General features: G+C 38.3%; 1 protein-coding gene across 1 annotated transcript; it reads left to right on the forward strand.

The window, feature by feature from the left end:
* The first annotated feature begins 1,035 nt into the window (after positions 1-1,035).
* On the forward strand, positions 1,036-10,157 carry vgll2b (vestigial-like family member 2b). The gene is made up of 4 exons (XM_084394035.1): positions 1,036-1,338; positions 2,205-2,511; positions 7,364-7,783; positions 9,327-10,157. Exons 1-4 carry the CDS (start codon positions 1,252-1,254, stop codon positions 9,368-9,370), a joined length of 858 nt encoding a protein of 285 aa, XP_084250161.1. The 5' UTR covers positions 1,036-1,251; the 3' UTR covers positions 9,371-10,157.
* The last annotated feature ends 484 nt before the right edge of the window (positions 10,158-10,641 follow it).

Here is a 10,641-nt window from a genome sequence, read left to right on the forward strand (position 1 = left end):
TTAATATCTGAGAGAATACCTAAAACAGTTTACAGAGCAGGATCTGGAGGAGGTTCCTTCTTGAATAAAGCATTTGATTTGGAATATTAATCTAAACTAGTGGAACAGAGACAATATTTATGGGTGCGTGTTTGACTGACCTCGAGTTTGTTTAAGTGAAGGTGATAATGTGAGCTAGATTTGAGAGGAATCTCTTTGCTGAAGTGCTGGTATGGATTGGGTGTCTAGTCTATATCTCACACCAATGTGCCACCCTGAGAATCAGCCAAATACCTCCAATGTTCTTCAGCGCAGCAAGTTAAGTTTACTACATGATGTTTTAAGCAGATGGTATCAAATGAAATTTTAAAAAGTGATTTGAAAACTTTCTTTTTCTTTTGTTCTTCTTGTAGCATTTTGCCTAGCACTGCCCTAAGAGCATAAAAATATTTCTAATTATTTTTTGTTTGTTTATTATTAATATGCATTTATTTTATATTTACATGTATTAATATATTTTATGTTTTTATCATCATTTTTATTGTATTAATTACAAGTATTATTTTTGAAAAACATGATTACACAATGTAAAATAATAATTTAAGTAAAATACATTTGAAAAAAATCTAAACTGATGTCTGTTTTCTCAGAGTTACAACTTTGGGGTACTTTGTTACACCCCTAATTAACACACACATACATATTAATTTCTAAATAACTTTAACTTTTACGAGAAACATATGGGAATACAATAGCCTAAGGTTTGACAAACAAAATATTTTTTAACACTTATGTCTCTGCTATCATTTTAAACCTGATGGCCTATGCATGTTAAATTTGTGTTATAGAAACATGCTTTGTATTTAATTTGCACATATTCAAAACCCATCACGTAATTGCTTTGACCATCAACCATGGCATGAATGTTGCCTGTGCAGTAGCCCAAACTAACGGACGTGTTCTGCATTGTGTGGACCACGCAGTTAGATTTTAGAGGGTTGTCGGGGGTCTTGGGGTGGGGTGGGAGGGGTCGTCATGTGAAGCTCTGTCTAGGGCACATTCTGTGGTATAAACCAAACCACAGTCCCGCGAGCGCAGCTGTCAGGTGTGCGTCACCTTGGACCACCGATCAGTCTCCGCGCGCTCTGCTTCCCGACACCGAGATGTTGCACTGTCCTACCTGACTTTCCTTACCCGTTTCTCTGCTTCTGCAAGTGAAACAGAGCGCGACTGTTCCGTTGCCTGCGAGCCAAGAGGAGCGAGCGGGTTATCATGAGTTGTCTGGATGTTATGTACCCGGCTTATGGTCATTACGCACCGTACGCGCACAAAGCTTCAGCATTCATCAGCACTTTACCGGTAAGCACGTTTCCCAGCAATGCATATATGAAATGCATTGCTAAATTACTATTAAATTAAACATGCAAGTTTTTGCGTATTTTATCCTCACTTTTAATTTTTGTATAGCCTATATGACGAATGTGTTTGATGTGTGTGTGTGAGGTCGACTAGTCCGGGGCATGTTGTCACACTCCAGTGACCATTTCTCAGTGTAGGCGCAAACCTTCAAGTCTTGGCTATTAAAAGCAGTTGAACATTTTCGTTAATGCACAGAAATACAGCTCAAAAAGAATCAGCTTACTGAACACATTGACCTTTTGCTCTGGGCATGTTGTCTGAGTATATAGCATATATTAATTTTAATTTTGAGGATAGAAAATAATCCTAATTTAAGAGAGTTTAATTCTAATTTAATAGAGACTGCAGAGAAAACAAGCATTGGCCTAACTGGATTTTTGATACATATCTGTATAGTTATTCAAAATGTAAGTTCCCTGTGTGACAAGCCCTGGTCTTACCTATATCTTTTATATATGATTGCAATTGCATACACTCTTACATATACAGGGTGGGCCATTTATATGGATACACCGTAATAAGATGGGAATGGTTGGTGATATTAAAGTCCTGTTTGTGGCACATTTGTATATGTGAGGGGGCAAACTCCTCAAGATGGGTGGTGACCATCACATATACTAATGTGCCACAAACAGGACTTTAATATCACCAACCATTCCCATGTTATTACGGTGTATCCATATAAATGGCCCACCCTGTAGATTAATAATCACACAGTTCAGGCACACAAACATAAACATTGACACAGTCAGACATAGACACAACAAAATGTGTCACAATAGTTCACAACTACTTCATTTTCTTAGGCACCCCTTGGTCTGAGAAGCCCCTCGTCTCGCTGCAGGGATCTGATGGACAGCGTTGGGGTCCCGGTTTCTGCTGGAAGTTCCAGCTCGGGGGGTCCGTCCCCATCACCATACCCTTTGTCCGGACAGGTAGAGGAGGCTACGAAGGACAAGGAGGTCGGGGAGGCAGAATATCTGAGCTCACGATGCATTCTCTTCACCTACTACCAAGGGGACATTAGCAGCGTGGTGGATGAACACTTCTCCAGAGCTCTCAGCACCTACATGGAGGCCGAGGGCAAAAAGAGGCACAGCGATCCCAGCACAGGTGAGAGTGTGGCAAAAGAGTCCATCGGGTGCAAGAAATAGGCACAAGAAAAGGAATTTAAAATCACTGCATATAATTTGCGTGCACAAATTATCTCAGCTAAGCAATCTCAGCTCAAACTGCAAAGGATTTTTTTTTCAGTTTTTAGTACATTGTTGTCACGTACCATAATTTACCAAAGAATCCACTGTGAAATGTACTGAACAAACAAATAATACTCTACTGAGACATTCGCATAGTTGAAAATAAATAACCACTTTCCTAGCATTAGGATCAAGGTAATGTTACTTTTAGTCCAGTGGTCCTGTACCTCTTCTCTCCTTCACATCTTAATAATGCACCAATGGATGGGGCCAAAGATGCGATGATGTAGAAGTAGGTGTTGATCTGATTCTGCAGAGGTGGTCTTTCGTCGCACTGTCATAATGTGACAAAATCCGAAACGAGTTGTTTTCAGAGCTTGGTTTTAATAAAAGTTGTTTTTGGATTAACGAGGAAGTTTTGAGTCGGTCATGTGTGTGATGCTGGCCAATAGTGAGCCTACGTTCTGACGTACAACCCAGAAGCGCTGCGCTGTTACACTACGTGAACTCACTCAGAGGCCCACACAGAAGAAAATTAATAGTTGAAGAAAGTCGTTTTTTTTTTTTTTTTTTTTTCGCACAAACAGTATTCTCGTCGCTTGATAAACTCGTCGCTTGAGCCACTGTAGTCACTTGGACTATTTTGAACATTGTCTTTACTAACTTTCTGGGCTGGCAAGTTTCAATTACAGAGAAGCCTATGGAAGAGTGAGACAGCTCTCAGATTTAATGTAATGCAAAAATATCTTAATTTGTGTTCCGAAGATGAACGAAAGTCTTACGGGGTTGGAACAACATGAGGGTGAGTAATTACTGACCGAATTTAAATTTTTGGGTGAACTAACCTTTTAATAGTACAATGACCTTTTACTAGGGGAGTAACAATATATCGTGTCACAATATATCGCAATACAAAAATGCAACAATATGTATCGTGGATAGTGAGAATATTTATTGTGTGTAGTTCACCCAAAATAAAAATTACTGTGTGAGATTAAAATTCAAGTTTTCAGAGTTTTAGTGTCAGTACTAAATTAAACTACTATATAGTATAATGTTGAATATAATGTATAATTATGCAATGGGGGAATATTTGTGGGTCCTGATAATGCCAAATATCTTATGTTACCAGTAAAAAGTGGCCTACATTATTTTAAATATATCTAGCCAGTGACAGAGTGCAAGCATATTCATCTAAAATAATTCTGTATTTGTATTCTGGTGTCACCATTGTCCTGTGCATTGGGTTATCAGCACCAAACCCAAGCCTATTCATTTACACCCACAATGTAATACCAAATCTAGCATTTTAATCAACAGTACATTTTTTGTTAAACTTTTATTATATGTCTTGGAGTATCGCAATAATATCGTATTGTGAGTTCAGTATCGTGATATGTGTCGCATCGTGACATGAGGCTATCGTTACACCACTACCTCTTACATGTCAAAAGATCAAATTTAATTTCTCAATTCATGTCCTTTTTAAAGTCACTAAGTTTCAAACTACTAAAAGGGCAGCATGAAAGACAATAACAGCTGAAACAGCTGTGTTCTGCAGAAAGAAAATCATATGAGCTCACAATGTCATGAGGGTGAATAAATGACAGAACTTTCATTTTTTGGGTGGACAGGAGCTAAATGACAATGTTGCATAGTCACAATTAGTCACAAATGTCACAAGTGAGATAGCGTGCAGAACCTGTTGAATACCAGATCACGCAAGTGTCTGCAATGAAGGTGGTGCTTAATGTGTGTGTTTACCTTAATGAACCTTTGGTATATTCCCTCCCTCCCTCCCTGTGACATCTTCATCTAGCCTCTCAGACACTGCCTGCCTCCCAACAGATACTATGTTTATACGTGGCGGTAAGCGCAGTGGCTCGAGCTCGTATCGCGTTCAAACAGCTCACAATACCAAGTGTCAGATTTATGAGGAGCTCGTCCACCCCTCCTCTGATCACGACTACATCACCGGTGTCTTTTTTCAGAAGAATTCTAAATATAAAAGTAACGGCTAAAAACATACTTCACCCCTCCCTCCACATTCTACGAGGGGTTACAGGGGGCGAGAGGGTTAGTAAAAACAACAGGTGAGGGCACGAGCAGAGACAGGGTTCTGCAGGTCTGTGGAGGTGTTGTGGAACTGACATGACAGTAGAAGAAAACCACATGCGGTTCTCCAGGTTTTAAACTTCTGCCTTATATAGACCTTTAGGACAGACAGAGACTGTCTTAGGGGCCATTCACACAGAATGCAGGTCAGTGGAACGAAAAAAAAATAGTTTTTGAGTTCACAAGTGGCAGCAATGGGTGCAAAAAAGAATCTGTTTGGCACGGTTAGGGATAACAACTGTTGGTTTTCTGTTTCAGAGAACTTCTTTTAACTTTTAACATGTCATGTGCGAAACACTGCAAAAGATGTGAGTCAAACATGTCTGTTTTTCTTCAGTCAAACTAATTTTCTTGTCTTGACCTCTTCTTTTGTATATCTTTAGTGGGTTTTCTTAGTCCTTTCTAGCTCTCTCTCTCCCTCTCTCTCTTTCCGTCTCTCATCTCTCTCATGTGGCTGTGTGTATTTCTGTGATGTGTGCTAAGCTCTTTAGAAGCAAATGGAACACCATATGATTCAATCAGAAAGACATCTGAGGGCGTGGGGCTGGAAATCATGTGAAATCATGTGACAAGCCTGACCTGAGAGTCTAAGGTGCAACGGCCTTATATGTGGACAAATGTGGAAATGTCATCTCAGCTTAACCTATAATAATATGATAACTAACTGACATCAGCGTGCAAATTATGGGGGGTCTGACCCCTCTTATTAAAGCTTGAACACCAAGTTTCAATGGTGTTCACACAACATTTCAGTAATCACCAACGTGAGATTACAAGTTAGTCAGAGCCCCCTGAAGAGATGCTAGTGAACAGAGGGCATATTTGCCTGAGGAGGTCACCATAACAACAGTAGCAATGATAGAAATGAACTTTCCATTGAACTTCATTAAACTTTCTTTAACAGATTCCCAAGGGGATTATTGCACATTTATAAGAATAATATTTTCTCTAACCTTATTGAATGTCATATCAATTTTTTTTGTTATACTGGTTGCAACTCTCTTCACATCCTAATAGCAATCAATAATAGAAGTTTGTTCAAACATGTACATATATCTTCTGTGAATGAAAATTTCGTCCAATAATTGCATTCGGTCCGAATGTAATGATACAATGTCCTACCTACCTGCCAACATGTATTTCCATACCTCCGCGCACCCTGCTTGTGCAGACATCACACGTCATCAGTGCGTTCAGTAAGGCTTTGCAGAGTTGTAGACAGACATCAGTCACAGAGTGCCACAAAAAAAATAACAGCCGCCTTTTACAGTTCCTCCTGAATTAAAACAACATGCCATTTCATATACGTAGGTAGAGATGGCAACACGTGACGTACTACCCGGAGCTGTTCACGTCGTCAGACTCAGATTTATGCGTTTCTATGTTAACACTATCAACGCCAAAATGAATCTGCAGCAGTCAGGTGGTACAAGTAAGAGCTCTGTAAGTTGTTTACATTCATTTTTATTGTAATGTTATGTGCTTTGAGACATGAGGTAAATTAACGCCGTCTCTCATCTCGTGACGCTTTGCAGACTCTGCTGTCTGCTTTCATGTGTTTTGAAGGAGGAGTGGCTTTGGAGAAGGGAGGGTGGGATCTCATGCTTTCAAAGCTAGCTTGCTATTGCTAGCCTCTAGGAAACTGCCTACCCTATACCTTTAAATGTAATATAGAAATATGAAAAGTCACTGTCTAAATGAGTGAGTCATTGAATTACAATTACATTGAATCACATATCCTCTCCCGTGACCTCATGGGATAGTAAAATGTCCATCGTATGCACACTTGAGAATTTTTCTGGAAGAAGTAGGTCATCCGGGTACTTTTCGCCTACTCTTTTATGAGTACTTTGAATTCGGACATACTACTCGTCACATCATGTTTTTCACTATAGGGTATTATTTGATTTCGGATGCAGCCACTATCTTTATGAATGTGTCATTGAATCATTCACTCAACCATTCAATGACACATTCAATTAATGTGTCATTGAATTTAGGAACAAAATGCTCAGAGAAGCCCAACTGTTCTGGTTTGGGCTTTTTTTTGGAACGATTTCCATTGACAAAATACATCAAAAACAGATATTATTGTGCCTTAAATGTAAGTCACTTAATACTAACTTTTTGTTCATTGTTTATTGTATTAAATCTATATAGGAAAATATATATAATTGTATAAAAAAGATTTGCAATTGTACTGATATCTGGAAAAAAAATGTATAGCTATATTGTGTTATAAATCTAAATAACCAAAATAAGGCTCATAAGGTCCATTTTGAGCACCAATTTTAATTTTAGAGGCATTTTTTATAAATGTTGGTAGCATTTTTGCCCCAAGCCCCCATTAGTGTCTGACCCTGAACAGTAGTACTGTACTGTCATTTTTAATCATAATTTTTTACATTTACATACCACAAAAATGTTTTGTTTATTAGTTGACTGTTAGCTAACTGAGCAAGGGGCGCCAGACACATTTTGTTGTGTGGGACATACCTCAACAGCTCCCCAAATTTTATGGACAGTACATCCTTAAGAAGTTGATCCTCCCCACAAATTCGAATAAAAAATGTAGTTTCTGTCCATGCAAACAAAACATTATGCTCTTTGGTCTCTGTTTCTCTTTGTCATTCTTTCTTTTCTCTCCCCATCAGAAGCTTCATCCTCAAGCAGTCGGCGCAGTTTCCCTCCATCTTTCTGGGACAGTAACTACCCCCCTCCGCCTAGCCGGCCCCATTGTGATCCCATAGGTGCTCCCACCTACGCTATGGACCCGTACGCCCAGGCCTTGCACCCCGGTCTGCCTCACTCACACGCTCACCCACACCCATCAGAGTCCTGGAGCTACTCTCAAAGCCAGCCCTATCCCCCCCCACGGCCCCTCCACGAACTGTACTCCAATCCCGGGCTGGATGCCCACTATGGACCTCTGCTGATGCCTGCCGTCCGGCCGCCTCATCTCTCGACGCTGCCTGGGCATTATGAAGTGGGAAAGCTGGAACCCACTGCAACATGGCCAGGGCTGCTTCCGCCTGGGGAAGTGGCACAGAGTCTGGCTCTCAACATGGAATCAGGTAAGGTGTTCCAGTGTAGGCAAAACAACAACAAAATAAAAGATAATGTGATAAAAAGAGAAAAATTGAATGTGTCCCTGAAGAGTGTACTTCTTGAAATTATGATTATGTTTGTGATTTATGTTGATTTATAAAATAGTTCATCACTTTAAAAAGGGAAATATATGGTAACAAGGTTGATGCCAATCCTGGGGACACAACATCAGAAATGTTAATATTAACAAATAGTATACCCTTATGAAAAGAAAATATATTTCCCTATATATGAATGATCAATATATTAAATGGTTTAACAGTATATTTGAAAATATACAGAATAATATATTGTGTTTTTTCAATATATATTTCAATATATTGTGTGGAATTTCCACTTTTAATATATGGAAAAATATGTGGCAAAATATTTACTAATACTGTGTATCATAATGTATGTAATTTTATATTCAGTAATACTCTTCATAATATATCGATGTATATGTGATCAGATATGGTCCTGCATGTGTAATATATTGCAGATATATTTACTCATGCAGCATAAACACACATATATGGATAAATATATAATGTAATATATTTCTTTTTTTTCTTTTATTATTTACATTATAAATGTTTCATATTTTCGAGCTAGTACACTAAAGCACAAGCACACCTGCATGTACTACAGTATTTATCCAAGAGACTATCACTGTGCTGAAGAGTGCTCAGCCATTACTTTAAAAATATAGTAATTATAGTTTTAATAGTCTTTTAACCCCAAAAACTCAGACATACCAGAAAACCTCTTAAATTCCAAAATAATAGAACATTAAACACCAACAGATCTACCCCCTATATTAATATTGAGTAAAACATTAAATAATACTTTCCTTTAACAGTCAGAAGCAAAGCATGCTGGGAACTAGAAATCTGTTGTAACTCATTCCGTGTATGTGTGTGTGTGTGTGTGTGTGTGTGTATATATATATATTTGTACCGTAAGGGTAAGTCAGCATCAGCTATTCATTATCAAATTTATATCTTACACATATGTGTAAAAGGGACACATCTGTTTTGTAGAATGATCTGTACCTAAAATGCCAAAGACGTGCCTAATTTAAGACATAATATAATACATAAAACTGCAAAAAGAAAATACCTTCTACCTTTGTAGCTTTAGCATTTTAACTATTTTTCATACACTTTGTTTTTAAACTGAACATTGTGAAAACTTGATCAATAATTTGCAGGGAAACTTGCGGATTGTGAAATTAAGCTTTCATTTAATTTCATTTCATTTCACAGAGCTTCATTTTCGAAACTAACTGAGAGTTTACCAGCAATTACCCATCAAGTTTCCAGAATGTTCCGTTTAGAAAGGTGCATGAATTATGTTAAAAGCAAACAAGCCACATGCCCTACAGGTTAATGGCAGGAAATGGATTGTTTGGCTTCAGTTGTTGGTGCTTATTATATAGAGAGTTTGCAGCCACCATTGAGATTGTGTGTGTGTATATGGGTCCTCCTTGTTTTCAGCCTTTGTGTTCATGTCTGCTTTGCACCGCAGGTCTCCAGCACCACAAGAAAGGGAAGGAGCTCTACTGGTTTTAATGAGAAGCCCTTCATCGACCATCCAATTAAAGCCTGCAGTTTGGCCCATTGTAGCCGTACTGTTGTTTCTTTAGCCCCCACGCACACCGGCTCTCCACCAGCTCTGCACACGCTCTGAACACGCTCCAGGACTATTTGTGTGCACCATGGAGATATGAACACAGGGTGATGAGAGAACGCCTGGGGGGAGGCAGGGGCACTAGACGACATGGTCTTTCTGTTTTTGATCCGGTTTCCTCTTTTTGATCTTTTTTTAATTAATTTATTGTCGTGAAAAAATCCAGCTTGCCCTCCTCGGTTCTCTGTTTGGACGTTGAGACGTAAGAAACATCGCATGGTGCAGTGTATATGGAATGATACATTTCCTAAAAATCTGGCTGTTTATATTGTTTGAATAAGGATGGCAGCAATATGTTTGTATTGTATCTTTGCATTATTTTTTTCTTCTCATGTACAGTATTATTTATATATACAATAGTATTTATGTGTTTCAATTAAAATACACTCACGGCCAGTGCTGTTTTTTTCTTAACATGGTGTGAAACAGTTAAAATAAAACATTTCTTTGAGAGATCTCAAAGAATTAATAAACCGTCAAAAGAGTGAAATAAAATTATTTCCCAAGTTAATGACCCACTGTATAGAACTGAAAAGGTTGCATTGATGTTGTTAAAAGGGGAAAGTCATTTGTGGTGTATTTTTTTATGTTTATTGAATTCAAAATGAAAAGACTAAAAATGCAAGAAGGTGTTTGTATTTCCTTATTAAACATGCATTTAAACATGTTGCCTTGTTCTTGTCATGGCCTATTACTAATTTCAAAAAGACTTCTATGGTTATATGTTATATATCTCCGATTTGAGTGTAACATTAAAAAGCTGATTTGTCTTCATTGTATCCAAATTGTGAACCAAAGAAACCGTTCCAGCTAACATGTAAGTCATAGGAACGGAAAGCCATTATTCATTTTTTGTATGTTGGGTAACGATGATCTCCTGAAGCCTAGATTTAATACTGTGTTTATGTTCCTCTGGAAGGAAAGATGTTCCAGGCTTATCACTGATGTTGTAGGGCACAAACTCACTCTTGTCCGATGATGAAATTATAAACGGGTGCATGAATAGATGGTTCCTCTAAGACTACCCTGCCAAAACTATAAAACATGACAGCCAGCTGGTACAAAATCTCTGTCTGTCAGGGACTATTTATATTCATGTTTTAAGCTAAAACATGTTTCCATGTATTATGGGGACTTTCCATAGACCCTATGA

This window comes from Rutilus rutilus, assembly GCF_951802725.1.
Source record: "Rutilus rutilus genome assembly, chromosome: 21".
Classification (NCBI taxonomy): domain Eukaryota; kingdom Metazoa; phylum Chordata; class Actinopteri; order Cypriniformes; family Leuciscidae; genus Rutilus; species Rutilus rutilus.

What these genes read in the sequence shown, in the direction of transcription:
- vgll2b (XM_084394035.1), top strand. Translation starts at nt 1,252, where the DNA reads ATGAGTTGTCTGGATGTTATGTACCCGGCTTATGGTCATTACGCACCG. An exon ending in GCACAGCGATCCCAGCACAG is followed by an intron (nt 2,512 to 7,363) that starts GTGAGAGTGTGG and finishes TCTCCCCATCAG; the next exon opens with AAGCTTCATCCTCAAGCAGT. An exon ending in GGCTCTCAACATGGAATCAG is followed by an intron (nt 7,784 to 9,326) that starts GTAAGGTGTTCC and finishes TTTGCACCGCAG; the next exon opens with GTCTCCAGCACCACAAGAAA.